The 14,881-nt window shown below is 34.2% G+C and overlaps 1 protein-coding gene across 10 annotated transcripts in view; it reads left to right on the top strand.

Moving 5' to 3' along the window:
* The window catches only part of GALC (galactosylceramidase), a 64,833-nt gene that overhangs the window by 11,126 nt on the left and 38,826 nt on the right, over nt 1-14,881 (top strand). For all 10 annotated transcript variants that reach the window (XM_078335569.1, XM_078335566.1, XM_078335568.1 and 7 more), the window contains 3 exons: nt 123-161; nt 5,517-5,647; nt 13,989-14,144. In XM_078335569.1, coding sequence (XP_078191695.1) covers nt 5,529-5,647; nt 13,989-14,144 — 275 coding nt within the window. In that variant the 5' untranslated portion in view covers nt 123-161; nt 5,517-5,528. The remainder of the gene's footprint in view (nt 1-122; nt 162-5,516; nt 5,648-13,988; nt 14,145-14,881) is intronic.

Here is a 14,881-nt window from a genome sequence, read left to right as displayed (position 1 = left end):
CATAAGGTTAAAAAATGGCTTATCAGGTAATATGAAAGATGATGACAGAAATGGTATCTTAATGATGTACTTTCTGACATTTCGGAACTTTCAATTCAGACTTTTTTGACTTTGTTTTGCAGATTTGGAATGAGAGGCCATATAATGTCAATTATATTAAGGTGTGTACAACTTTAATATCTTTATGTCTTTAACTTATGAGTGAATGATTCCTTATGGTTACAAACGCAGAAATTAGTAGGAAATTTGTGTTGGAAATACCATATTTTTTATACTACAGTTATTTATTTTGCTGGTTGTGACATAAAATTCAAGCAAAATCTTAACAATGTTTATGTGATTAATATTAAAGCATGTGTAATTCTTTGTGAGCCTTGAATTGTCTTTTTCTAAAGGGTATTGTTGAATTTTTCTATTTTAAAATTAGTTTTAGAATTCTGATAAATATTATGAAACAATTATATCATTTTAGACTTGTAGGATTTCAAGAAATGTAGTTTTTTCTTTGTCTTTTTTCAAAATTTATGGCATATGTTCTTATTCTTATTTTCTACTGGAGTATATTATAGTACATGTTTCTCTTCATGATTAGCAAAGAGGTAGCAATAACGTCTGCCAGTTGTGTTATTTTTGAGCCACTTTTCCTAACTGTTTACCTACATTTAATTCTCACAGCCTACCTACGAGGTAACTACTATAGTTGCTATTTTCCAGCAAAGGAAAAACAGAATAATAACTTCTGCCATTGGAAAAAAATGGCAGTTTTACTTTTCAGGTAGAGCTGTTCTCTAGTTTACTTTTCAGTTTCTTTTGTCTCACTTTGTGTATCTTATCCAAGAAATATAATTTTGTGACAATATTTTATTTCAGGTTTTAAAAAATTTTCTTCAGTTAAAAAAATTTTTTTTAAAGTTTCCATAGGTTTTTGGAGAACAGGTGGTATTTGGTTACATGAGTAAGTTCTTTTGTGGTAATTTGTGAGATTTTGGTGCACCTATTACGTGAGCAGTATACACTGAACCAAATTTGTAGTGTTTTATCCCTCACCTCCTTCTCATCTTTTCCTCCTGAGTTTCAAAGTCCATTGTATCATTCTTATGACTTTGCATCCTCATAACTTAGCTTCCACTTATGAATGAGAACATACGATATTTGGTTTTCCATTCCTGAATTACTTCACACTTAGAATAATAGTCTCCAATCACATCCAGCTTGCTGCGAATGCCATTAGTGCATTCCTTTTCTTTGTGGCTGAATAGTATTTACATATACTGCAGTTTCTTTATCGACTTATTGATTGATGGGCATTTGGGCTGGTTCCATATTTTCGTAAATCCAGCAATCCTGCTACTGTGTATCTATCCACAGGAAAAGAAGTCATTATACGAAAAAGATACTTGCACCTGCATGTTTAAGGAAAAAAATTTTCTTTAAATTCAGTGTTTTATGTTTTTAAGTAGATATGGTTCAAGGTATTTCTTTCATCTATTCATTCAGTTAATCAGAGAGTATTTATTTACTTAACACTAGTTTGTTAGGCATGTGCATATGGTTGGAATATAAGGATAGAGAATATTATTTTCTACCCAAAAGGATTTTTTATATTGGGAAGGGTGGTATAGAATCAGATATAGACAGTTAAAATGTGTCATAATTTTTCTCTTTTTTTTTTTTTTGACGGAGTTTCGCTCTTGTTACCCAGGCTGGAGTGCAATGGTGCAATCTCTGCTCACTGCAACCTCGGCCTCCTGGGTTCAGGCAATTCTCCTGCCTCAGCCTCCTGAGTAGCTGGGATTACAGGCACACGCCACTGTACCCAGCTAATTTTTTGTATTTTTAGTAGAGACGGGGTTTCACCATGTTGACCAGGATGGTCTTGATCTCTTGACCTCGTGATCCACCCGCCTCGGCCTCCCAAAGTGCTGGGATTACAGGCTTGAGCCACCGCACCCGGCCAAAATGTGTCATAATTTCTCTAATGGAATAATACACCTACAAAGTTTAGAAGGTGCGCAGAGGAGACACCTCTGCCTGGATTGATCAGAGGAGGTGATGTATATTTTGAATCTTCAAGATAGGAACTCTCCACGTTGCTAAGGCAGGGGCATAACATGTGCAATGAAGTGAAGACTGAGAGGTAAAGGGTTTTGGGGGAAAAACACATCATGAAAGATGTATTAGAGGAAGAGTGGAGCCACTGACCCCCATTAGTAAGCTAATGTATTCACTGAAATAATGGCATATTTTCATTCATCTGTCATTGTAGGGATGGAGAAGGCATAGGTTGAGAAGATGTGTTGCAGCCAGAGCTAGGTAACTCAAGGTCAATTCCAGGTTGAAGTAGGCAGGTGGGAGTGTGGTGTTGTGGGTAGGAGGGGTGAGGGAGACAGGGCAGTGGAGCTAGTAATAAGATTGGAGCACAGGAATTATTCGTGAAAAGACATGACTGCTACAAGCACAGGTCTGATAAGAGCAGTAAGGGGACAGAGCAGAAGCCAAGTTTGTGCATGTGTAGTGGATAACTCTGTAATCAGGTGGATGGCATTGCTATAGCATCTTCATAGTGAAAGGTGATGAACTTTTTAAATACCCAAATTTGACATTTCAAAGCTTAAGTTTTATTTTCTTGTGATCATACAAGAAAATACATACATCTCTCTTGTGTTCTTTTCATTTGAGGGAAGCATTAAAAGTATTAGAGTCTGGTTTCCATTTCCTTTTAAACTAATGAAATAAGACCAGGTGGTATTTTATTTTAACTTTTTTAATGTTAAGAGTCTGTTGCTGACTCTAATGCATTCTAATTCAACTAACCTGGTTTGAAAGACAAATTCTTACTTTAAGACACATTCTCAGTGTTTTAAACAGTTCAGATTTCATTTCCTTTTCTCTTAACCTTTAGTTTTCCTGTAGTAAAGTCTCTCAGGATACAAAATCTTTTTACTTTGTGTTTGCCATTTTTTTCCAGTAAGATTTTATTGGGATCTGTCTTCTGTTTGTTGAAATGCCTATTGTAGGCCAGGCGTGGTGGCTCATGCCTGTAATCCCAGCACTTTGGGAGGCCGAGGGGGGTTGATCATCTGAGGTGAGGAGTTTGAGACCAGCTTGGGCAATATTGTGAAACCCTGTCTCTACTAAAAATACAAAAAAATTAGCTGGGTGTGGTGGTAGACATCTGTAATCCCAGCTACTTGGGAGTTTGAGACAGGAGAATCACTTGAACCTGGGAGGCATGGAGGTTTCAGTGACTGAGATAGTTTCATTGCACTCCAGCCTGGGCAACAAGAGCAAAACTCTGTCTCAAAAAAAAAAAAAAAAAGAAAGAAATGCCTATCACAGAGTTCAATAATGACAAATGTAGGTGGATAACCTTAATAAATATATATTTTATGGGACAACAAGATGACCCCTGGAAAGAATAAGGAAATTTTAATAGTAGAAATAAATAAAATACAAAGGAGCAATTTATATAATGATGACAAGGGTATTGTTTCTGTTTTCCTTTTTTTTTGCTATGGATATTTATAATTTATTTTGATTTTCAGTGGTGTTCTTAGGTTTTCGAAATTGTGTCTGGAAAATCTCATCTAGGATCTAGGACAGTGGATGGAAATGGAAGGGTGGGTCTTTGGACCTTCATTCTTTTCAACCTTAATAAATTCCTTTCCATTTATCTTATAAATAGAGCTTCTATTTAAGCTTTTTCTGGAGGAGAAAATTCCATAACAAAAACAATCTGAAAATATGTTAAGTAAAACTGCTCAAAAGAATGCTGCTATTCATAATGACTTTGGAATGGAAATTTATTTAGAAATCACAGCATGTAGACTTGTAAATTTTGGAATGTTATTAAAATATAATGTATAAAAAAGTAAGTCACTGGGATTGTCTAGCACTAGTACTAGAAAAGCTAGATACAGCCATAGTGAAAAATGCAAATTTGACTAAGTTGCTATTCCTCTGCTCTGGAAGAATAAGGAGAGCTTCAGGGTGATGAAATTCAGGATTGATCTACTGCTAGAGTGAAAGGGATTCTCAATCCTACTGAATCTTGAGAGTTGGTTTCTCTTTGCTCTGAAGGATCTGTTCATGCAGCTTCTAGGGTGTCCTAGGACTCAACTGATCCGGTTTGAAAGATGAACTTAGATTGCCACCTCTAATTCTTACCACATTTTCTAAAATCCTATGATTTATTGTTTTAAGAAACCGTCTATTGAAAAGTATACCATGGATTTAATTAGAGCTTTTATTATTTGCCTCCTAAAAGAGCACATTACTTTGAAATTCCCCTAGTTCAGAGAAATTGGAATGTGAAGAGAGAGCTTGTGAAATACTTTGTTCTTTCTTAATTTCTTCAGTATTGAGCATCTGCTGCTATGTACTAGAAATTTCTATGTCCTTGGGGATATAATGGTGGGCTTATTTGGATCCATTCATCAAGAAATGCTTATGGTATGAAATCTTGTCTTCCTGATGCTGTATAAAATGATGTATCCTTTTCTCTGCTCTTGATTTACATATAGGCAATCCATACATTTTGGTCTGTACCTGCCCTTTGAATTTCTAATACATCCTGTTAGTTTTGGTGTCTTGCTGATTGTGTTTGCCACCTAAGGGTGAAGGCTCCATCTCATACTTGTTTTAGAGTCATCATGGGGCCCAAGCATAGTATTGAGTACCAAAGTAGATGCTGTTTGTGCTTTGCTAATTTCTCATTAGAATTTAGCTTGTTACTTTTAATTTTTGTGGGTGGACAGTCCTACAAGTAAATTTTATTTCCTCTCTGGTTTAGTAATGGTAGAATATTTGAAGATGTTGGAAATTACTTAAAATGATAATATAAAGCATTTTGCCAAATGGTACAATTAATGTGTTACCCATTTTATTACTGTGTCTGCATAGGAAACTTCCTGGAAGAATGCATAGCAAAATAATGGTGGTTATTTTGGGGTAGTACTATTGGATTTTTATTTCAGTTTCCCACTCCCCATATTTCTACGGTTAAATGTAATTTTAAAGTCAAAGTGAAAATCTTCTAACACACTTTACCCCTTCTGTTTTTTTTTTCATTTTACATTCCTAGTAAAGTAGGTTATTTTAATGATAATGCTTTTATTTTCCATAAAAAGCATGTTTCTATTGAGAAAATATAGTATTGAAGTTATCATCCATGAGGTCAGGAGTTCAAGACCAGCCTGGCCAACATGGTGAAACCCCGTCTCTATTAAAAAATACAAATATTAGCTGGGCATGGTGGCATGTACCTGTAATCCCAGCTACTTAGGAGACTGAGGCAGAAGAATTGTTTGCACTCAGGAGACAGAAGCTGCAGTGAGCTGAGATGGTCCCAGTGTGCTCCAGCGTGGGTGACAGAGCAAGCCTCTGTCTCAGAGAAAAAAAAAAAGCTATTTTCCAGAATGCTGATTTTTAATGATACTTCATCTATCTTGGTCATAAATTCGACAGCTAAAAATTCATTTGTATCCTTTCTTATGTTCTATTTATTACTTTAAAAGGTATTAAGAAAAATGTTGAACTATCAAGGTCTCCAGCAAGTGAAAATCATAGCAAGTGATAGTCTCTGGGAGTCCATTTCAGCTTCCATGCTGCTTGATGCCGAACTCTTAAAGGCGATTGATGTTATAGGGTAAGGCATGTTTTACTTGGAAAACTAGCACTTTCTGGTTGCTTGCTCTGTGTATTGACTATATTTTTCTTGCCTTTTCCCCATTTGATTACATTTTCAGAAGGTAGCGCTCCTGTATTTACTTACCTGAACCACGCATAGCTCATAGTTCATTACTTTCTCTTTTAAATGTATTTTAGGATCTTTCTATGACAAATACGTATTGATAACTTTTAAAAAACATGTTGATGTTTGGAATAATAAAACAGGGCTTTGTTTTAGATTAAGGGGCAGAATAATACCTGTATTTAATTTTAGAAATTGTAAAGACAGAGTTGTGAAATTAGTTTCTAACTCTTAGATATTCTGTGGCTGGAGGTTCTTGCATGAACACATTTGTAAATGGTTCATTATGGTCACTGACCATAACTTTTCTCATGCTTCCTTAGTAGTATAGTTTTGACCCCTACTCCTTATTTCATTTCTGCCTTTTAGCCCTCTGGGCCTTGACCTCGTTGGATTCATTTTTTTAAAAAGTGAATTTACGTTTTATCTACCATGACACAGGATATAAGCATTTGAAAAATATAATATGTGTGTGTGTGTGTGTGTGTGTGTGTGTGTGTAGAATTCATTCTTTATCCAGTGTGAAGACTGATTGAGCTCTCCATGTGCCTTACTTTTAAAGAAAGGTTTTGAATATACACAAAAATAGGCAGAATAATACAACGAATATCTATGTTTTTATCACTCAGCTTCCTGAACTATGAACCCATGGACAATTCTTCATCCATGCACCTATCTACTCCTCTTCCCTTCCTCCCTATGTTACCTTGAAATGAACCCCAGACATTATATTATTTCTCCCATAAAAATATTACTGTGTATGTATCTCCAAAGATAAGGATTTTTTTTAGTTACCACAAACAATACCATTATTACACCTAAAATGTAATCGTTTTTTGATATTATTAAATATTCATTATTATTTTAAAATTTTATTTGATTGAATCTGGAGCCCTTTAAAATTCATACATTGTGAATTGGTTGATATTTAAATCTTTTCTGATCTTTAGGTTCTTGCTCTTTTTCTTTCTTTTAATTTGTTGAAGAAGGGGGTTATCTTGTAAACTTTCTGTCAGTCTGGATTTTACTGATTTCACCCCTATCAGGTGCCAGGCTGGAGTGCAGTGATGCGATCTCGGCTCACTGCAGTCTTTCCCTCTCAGGTTCAAGCAATTCTTCTGCCTCAGCCTCCCAAGTAGCTGGGACTATAGACACGCACCACCACGCCCAGCCAATTTCTGTATTTTTTAGTAGAGACGGGGTTTCACCATGTTGGCCTGGATGGTCTTGATCTCTTGATCTTGTCATCCACCTGCCTCAGCCTCCCAAAGTGCTGGGATTATAGGCGTGAGCCACTGTGCCTGGCCTTCATCTATCCTTTTTTAATGATTTTGAAATTGGTAAAGGTGTGATTAGGTTAGATTTAGGCTTAAATTTTTTTGCAAGATAAATTACATTTCTTCATTATATTTAAACATTTTATACACTGAGATTAAAATGAAATTTTTGCTGTTATTGTTAAAGCTTTCATAAATATTTGAAGTCTTGAAGGAAAACAAACTTGTGTTCATCTTAAATATATTTTCTTATGAAAATATATATGAGTTTTACTGTATCTTCATGAAGGATTTAGATGTGTACTTCATTTTTTAATTGATATAGGCATTTTAATGTAATGAATATTCCTCTGAGTACTGCTTTAGCTTTATCTCATAGGGCTGTTTTATCATTAATTTCTAATATTATTACATTGTGGCCATTTAATACCAAATGAGTTATTTATGTTTTTTTTTTGGAAATTTCTCAGGAGCTTATTAAAAAAAAATCTGAAAAAACCTTCACATTTTTTTGACTATCTCATATTTTGACTTTTAAGATACATTCTTTATTAGGATATAGAATTGAGTGTATAATATCTACTTTTTTGATTATAGTGTTCAGGTAGTTTGTATTTTAACTATTTTGTCCACTTGAACTATTTAGGGATACCAAGTGTGTTTGTTTCCTTGTATTAGTGGGATCTATTTCTTCTTTTCAATCTTATGCAGTTTTTGCTGTGTGGAAGTTTCTGCTTTGTTATTTGGTACATAAATACTGATGAATGTTTTATCTTTATTATGATTTATGACTATTAATTATCATTAGAAAATGCCATTCTTTGTCTTGTTTAAAGCTTCTTGATTTGAATTCTACTTTCTGTGTGACTAAGAGATCCCTGCTTTATTTGCATTAGTATTTGCCTGATATATTTTTGCCCTTTTATTCTTTACCTTTCAAGGGCATTTTCTTTTAGGTGCATTGCTTGCATATAGCATGGAGTTAGATTTTGCTTTTTTGAAGCTCCTCTGAAAATGTTTATTTTAATGAATGAGTTAAACTCATTTTTAGATATAACTTGATATTTGTGTTTTCTATGTTACTATATTGTCTTTTGTTATTGAATGATTTATACTATGCATGTAGTAATACAAGCTATCCTGGTATGTAATTTGTTTACTTTGTACTTAAGGAGGTGTTTCTTTTGTTATTTGGCAAGGTTTATATTTGGTTCTATCAGTTATATTTATACTGATTTATACCTTTATATCAGTATTTTCAGCTGGCAATAATTTTGCCTCCCAGGGGACATTTGGCAGTGCTTGGAACTCTTTTTAATCGCCACAAATACATAGGGTGGTGCCACTGGAATCCAATGGATGGAGGCCATGAATGCTTCTAAACATCCTAGTACACAGGATAGTTTTCCCATAAAAATTATCCAGCCCAAAATATTAATGGTGAAGTCAAGGAACTGCTTCATACTAATACTCTTGGTTTCCTCTTTATTTAGTTATTGTCTATGGATTTATTATAAGCAGTACTAAAATCATTTGATAACTTCTTTCTCCCCTTTTCTCCCCTACCATGGAGTTTTAATTGCCAGAATTATCTTAGTTTTAATTTTTGTACTCATATGAACTTACATGAACTTAACCTTCTACTATATTCGTTTGACAGCTGCAAGTTGTAACTGTTTACTCCCAAATAATCTGCAAACTTAGTTTACATTTCACCTTCTTTATCTCTTGTCCTATTTTATGTAGCTATATTAGTTGTACTTTAGCCAAGTGTATAATATTTATATGCTGTTTAATTATTTCTTTTAATCTAGCGCTATTATTAAACATATTAAATGCTTGCCTTCAAGTCTTTTGCCGAAGTTTCTCCCTTGGTTTCTTGGATGCCAGAAGTGTACTTATCTGTTACATGTCTCAGAGAGTGCTAATGGAAGCAGTATATCTTGATGTGTTTAGATATTTATTGATGTTTATCCATGACCTTTATACTTGAAGGACAGTTTGACTGGATATAATCCTTTTTTAATCCTTGAGTATCATAAACTTTGTTCCATTTGTTATTTACATAAAATGTTGCTATTAATTTTGACTCCAGAGATATTTCCTTTTACTTACAAGTAACTTGACACAATTCCTGTTATGTCCAAAGAATATTTTTATTTATCTTTCAAAGCTTAGTTGTTGTATATACTTCACTATTTCCAGATATATGGTAAGGGCCTCTTTTTTTTTTCTTAACATCTCCTTCTTGAATTAGCACCCTCTTAATATCTATATATAAGTATTACTTCAGTAAGGTTTACTTAAGTTATAAGTTAAATTATTATTCTGCACCACTATTTTGGTCTACATTTTAGAAGCTCCAGTTATACATCTTGGTCTTATTTGCATATGGCTTTATTTTGTATTTCTCTGAATTTTTCTCTATTTATATTTTCCAATGTTTACTATTCTATATTCTTTTTTTTTTTTTTGAGATGGAGTTTTGCTCTTGTTACCCAGGCTGGAGTGCAATGGCGCTATCTCGGCTCACCACAACCTCCGCCTCCTGGGTTCAGGCAATTCTCCTGCCTCAGCCTCCTGAGTAGCTGGGATTACAGGCACACGCCACCATGCCTGGCTAATTTTTTGTATTTTTAGTAGAGACGGGGTTTCACCATGTTGACCAGGATGGTCTTGATCTCTTGACCTCGTGATCCACCCGTCTCGGCCTCCCAAAGTGCTGGGATTACAGGCTTGAGCCACCGCACCCAGCCTGTTCTATATTCTTTACTGCATTTTCCATAGTGTCTGTTCTGTCTTATATTCCTTCTAGTTTAGTCTTCATTTCTAAAATGTGTTTTTAAAAATAATTCTTCTATAATTCTTTCACTTTAGTTTCCTATATCTTTAACAATTCATCTTTAAAAATTTTTGTTATAAAAATTTATAATGTGTTGCAGCATACATACGTACATATATAAAAGTACAAAAATCATAGGATTATAGCTCCATGAATGATCACAAAGTGAACATACCTATGTAACTAACCACCACCCAGAAAATTATCAGTGCCTAAGAAGCTTGGTTACTGATACCTCCTGTTGGAAAGATTTTTCCTTGGAAATCTTTCCAATCATTAACCTCTCTTTCTGCCTTAAAGATAACCACTAATCTGACCTCTAACACCATGGACTAATTTTGCCTGTTTAAAAATTTTATTTAAATGGTATCTTATAGTAACTGTTATTTCAGCCAATATTATATAAATTTGTGAGATTAATGCATGTTGTTATATATAGAGGTAGTTCATATTTAGCATCCAATTGTTGGATGCTAAATGGAGCACACCACAACTTATCTCTGTATTATTTGTTAATGGTCATTTGGACTGTTTCCAATTTTTGGCTATTAGAATTTTGTTCAGGAGCTATTTTTTGGCTCACATCTTCATAGAAGATTCCTCCCTGCCCCATTCATGTTGTGCTTGGCCTGTGCTATATCTGCAGATTTTTATTCTACAGTTACAGTACTTTCTAGGGTCTGTTTATGCTGGGTCTGTTTACTGACTGAAAGTTGTTCTCCATCACACAAAGTATTCCTGCCTTATTCAATTTGGATTCTACTTCAAAGTGCTTATTTTCATGTTGAGGGTCTACCATTCCTGATTTTTGCTACCTTCTCCTGAAATTGTTATTGCTTAACCCTGTATTGTTCAATACAGTAGCCACTAGTCACATATGTTTATGAAATACTTGAAATGTGGCCAGTATAAGTTTAGGTGTGTTATAAGTATAAAATATACCCTGGCTTTTGAAGATTGAATATAAAAATATTATTTATGATTGTTTTACACTGATTACATGTTAAATGATAATACTTTGGATATATTGGGTTAAATATATTATTACAATTATTTTCTTGGCCGGGCACAGTGGCTCAGCACTTTGGAAGGCTGAGGTGGACGGATCACGAGGTCAAGAGATGGAGACCATCCTGGCCAACATGGTGAAACACTGTCTCTACTAAGAATACAAAAGTTAGCTGGGCATGGCGGGGTGTGCTTGTAGTCCCAGCTACTGGGAGGCTGAGGCAGGAGAATCACTTGAATCTGGGAGGAAGAGGTTGCAGTGAGCTGAGATCATGCCAATGCATTCCAGCCTAGTGACAGAGCAGTACAGAGCAGGACTCTGTCTCAAAGAAAAAAAAAATTATTTCTCCATGATTTTCTGCTTTTAAAATTAAATTAATTTTTTTTCATTTATGTGTTTTATTGTGGTAAGGACCTTTGCATGTTTTTAATGTGGCTGCTAGACAATTTAAAATTATATGTGTGGTTCACATCATATTTCTAATGGACAAATCTGATTTGAACTGTTACAATATTGGGTTTGATTTCCTAATGAATTTACTGTTTTGAGCATTCATCCCTAACTTCAAGCCTGTAAAGATGTTCTCAATTTCCTGAGTTGGTCTTCTATGCCCCCGCTTAGGGTAGGATCTACTCCTTTTGTGTGAGTGTGGGCCAGTTCCCTTTCACTTATACAGTTTCCGTATACCATCTGCTGATCCTGGGCCATTTCTGATGCTGTGGGGCTCCTGGGAGTCCCTGTCATCTGGTTTAATGAAAGTATTATCTGTGAGTTTTTCCTTTCCTTTATCTGGTTGGTCTATTTGGTTTCAGGAAAAGTACTGAGGAACTTCAGAAACTAGGCTACTGTCATGTTCTGCCTTGGCCAGAAATTCTTAATTTTTTAAAGTACAAATATGTTCCTCTGTTAGGATAAACTATAAAGTTGGTTCACTTTCAATGAGATTAATTTTATCTGTCATTGAAGTTTGAAAAATAATACTGCAAATGGTAAAGAATTTTTGTCTGATTATATACATTAAAATTTTTTATTCTTAAAGAGACTTTACATTTTGTTACACTGGCAATAAATCTATACATTGAGAAAGACCAAGAATTTAGTATTAGTTCTGCCTTTCTTTGCTCAGACCATGTAATAAATCATTTGGGCTTTGACTGTAGGAATAGTTTCATCATTTTCTGAATGAAGGATATACTGCCTATTCCTATAACTTCAATAAAGTTACTCTTTCATTTTGCCATTATAGAAAATTTGGAAAATGTAGAGAAGTGTAAAGGTAGAATTTACTCATAATCCTAACATCTACTGATTATTGGTAATATGCTAGCATATTACTTTCCAGGGTTTTCTTTAATAGAGAAATATATTTTAACCAAAGACACCAAACATGCATTTAGCAACCAGACAGCTGATGACAAGTAGATGAGTCTTAAAATTAACATTTGGCTGAGGTACCAAAGCTGAATGTCATGGAAGTAGAATGAAGTTGTGGAATAGAAGAATAAATCTAAAATGTAATTTTTTTGAATTTATATTACTTAAAAGGCTAGTAGCCAGATTTTTTCAGGTTGGTTGTTTTATTACCAGAACAATGAATACTTAGTCCTGTTAGATGCTAGACTTCTGTTGGTATCTTTGTAGTGTATAATTGTAATATTGAATAGATGCCTGCTTTCACCTGAGTTTAGTGACTCAGTAAAATCTTAGTGGAACCTCGTTTTTCTCTAATACTTCCTTTTAAGTACTGTGATATATATTGTATATTATTTTCTTACTCATGAAATCCTGGGATGCTAAATTGATATTGTGCCTTAATTCATCTTCACTAGGTATAAAAAATTACGAGATAGGATTTTTTTCCTAAAAGATTCTTGACCTAAAATGGAATTAAATGACTAAAAAGTAAAGCAAGTATTTACAATCATTCTTTTGATGTTATAAATGCTGTTACACCAAACTACAAAGGTTAGAATTATGATTTAACTTAATCTCCATTATTCTGCTTGTATTTTTTTTGTAAATAATTCTTAATCTAAAAAGTAGATGCTCTTATTCCTAGTTATTTAGCTAGTGTGATTTCCTATTGGCTTGTCAATCTATTTTCTATTTTACATTTAAAATTTATTATTGTTTTTATTCCTATAATCAGTATTTTCCACAATCATTGTTATGGGGGTATTTTATTCTTATACCTCCACTGACTGACTCCCCTCCCATCAAATGCTAGAATGAAGGAGGCTTTCATTTTCTGGGGCAGTTTCTCACCCGCTGCCCTATTGATTCAATGGATAATTTTTTGTTATAGGGTTTGTCCTGTGCATTGTAGGATTTTTAGCAGCATTTTTGGCCTCTCTTCACTAGATTCCAGTAGCAAATATCCCCAACCCCAGGTGAAACAGTTGAAAAATATCTCCAGAGATTGCCAAATATCCCCTCCAGGGACAAAAATCATCTAGGTTGAGAACCACCACTGCTCTGTTACAGTAATTTCTAGTTTTCCCATGGTAGTTTATTATTTTTATTCAAGAAATAACCATTTGTGGGTTTTGTTTTTTGTTTTGTTTTGTTTTTGGCCTGGGAGTAAATACCAAGCTGTCTTTCTGTGTTCTAAGGAAAGGAGTAACGGGGAGAGTACTACTTTATATAATAGATTCACTAGTCTTCTTTTTGGCTTCCTCCTCACTCATTTACTATTGCCTCAAGCTCCTTAGCTTCCCCTGGGAAGTCTGACTCTTATCTTTACTTCATTTCCTCTTGGAGTGTTCTAGGCTGTGGCCCTCTCTGCTCTCTCCATTCTTCAACATGCTTCCATTAATTTTGTGATTTCCAGAAATAGATTGAAATTTCTTATCTATTGATGATTTTCCTTCCTATCCTGTATGCTGTTGTAGGTTTATCCCCTTTTGTTTTCTTTGCTGTCATTTTATTGGCATGCAGAGACAGAAGGGCATAAAGCAGATGCTTTCATTCATTATCTACCTGGAAGCTACCCAACTGTTTAAAAATAGAAAACCCTGGAGAAGACTTGTATTTTTATACACTCAATAAATGTATATAAGTGCCACATTGTGACCATTTTCCACTGACTCCCACCCTTTTTTTTTCTAGGGCTCATTATCCTGGAACCCATACAGTAAAAGATGCACAATTAACTGGAAAGAAGCTTTGGTCTTCTGAAGACTTTAGCACTTTAAATAGTGACACGGGTGCAGGCTGCTGGGGTCGCATTTTAAATCAGAATTACATCAATGGCTATATGACTTCGTAAGTTATTAAAAAACTTTTAGAGTTTATATCATAAAAAATTTGAAAACATAGAAAAAATGGACTTTCTTAGTCTTATAACATAGATTCAATGATTGTAAACATTTTGCCTTATCATCTTCTATTTTTATATTTATACTTCATCTATGTCTAATTTTCTATATTTGAATATAGTCTATATTAAAGTCAGGTTTATTAAGGTATAATTTATATGTAGCAAAATATATGCAGCTCTCAGATTTTTGACAAGCTACATATATTTTTAAAAATAATTACAAAGTAAATTATATATGTAAGGACACTTTATCTCTGAATATTTTAGCATGTGTCTCCAAAACATAAGAATATTCTCCTACATGATCACAATAACATTTTTTATACATGAGAATGTTTTTAATATGCAGTTTATATTCAGATTTTTAAAACTGTTCACCCAAAATGCCATTTGTAGCTTTTTTAAAGAAAAGGAATAATCAGGCACACACATATTGCATTTAGAAGTTACACCACTCAAGTCTAGAGTAGTTTCCTTATTCCCCATTTTTGATGACAGTGATTTTTTGAAAAGACCAGGTTGGTTGTCTTATGGACTGTCTGCTTCCCAGCCTGTCTGATTGATTCCTCATGGCATTAATGTGTGTAATTGTTTGTTTAAAAAACAGATATTCTTAAGGGAGAACACAACTGTTTTTGTTTCTAAGGGAAGCATTTCTTAAGTGCTTTGAAAAACACTTGAA

The sequence above is a fragment of the Callithrix jacchus genome, chromosome 8 (assembly GCF_049354715.1).
Source record: "Callithrix jacchus isolate 240 chromosome 8, calJac240_pri, whole genome shotgun sequence".
In the NCBI taxonomy this organism is placed as follows: domain Eukaryota; kingdom Metazoa; phylum Chordata; class Mammalia; order Primates; family Cebidae; genus Callithrix; species Callithrix jacchus.
The sequence above is the reverse complement of the archived record's forward strand: the minus strand, read 5'-3'. Positions and strand labels throughout refer to the sequence as shown.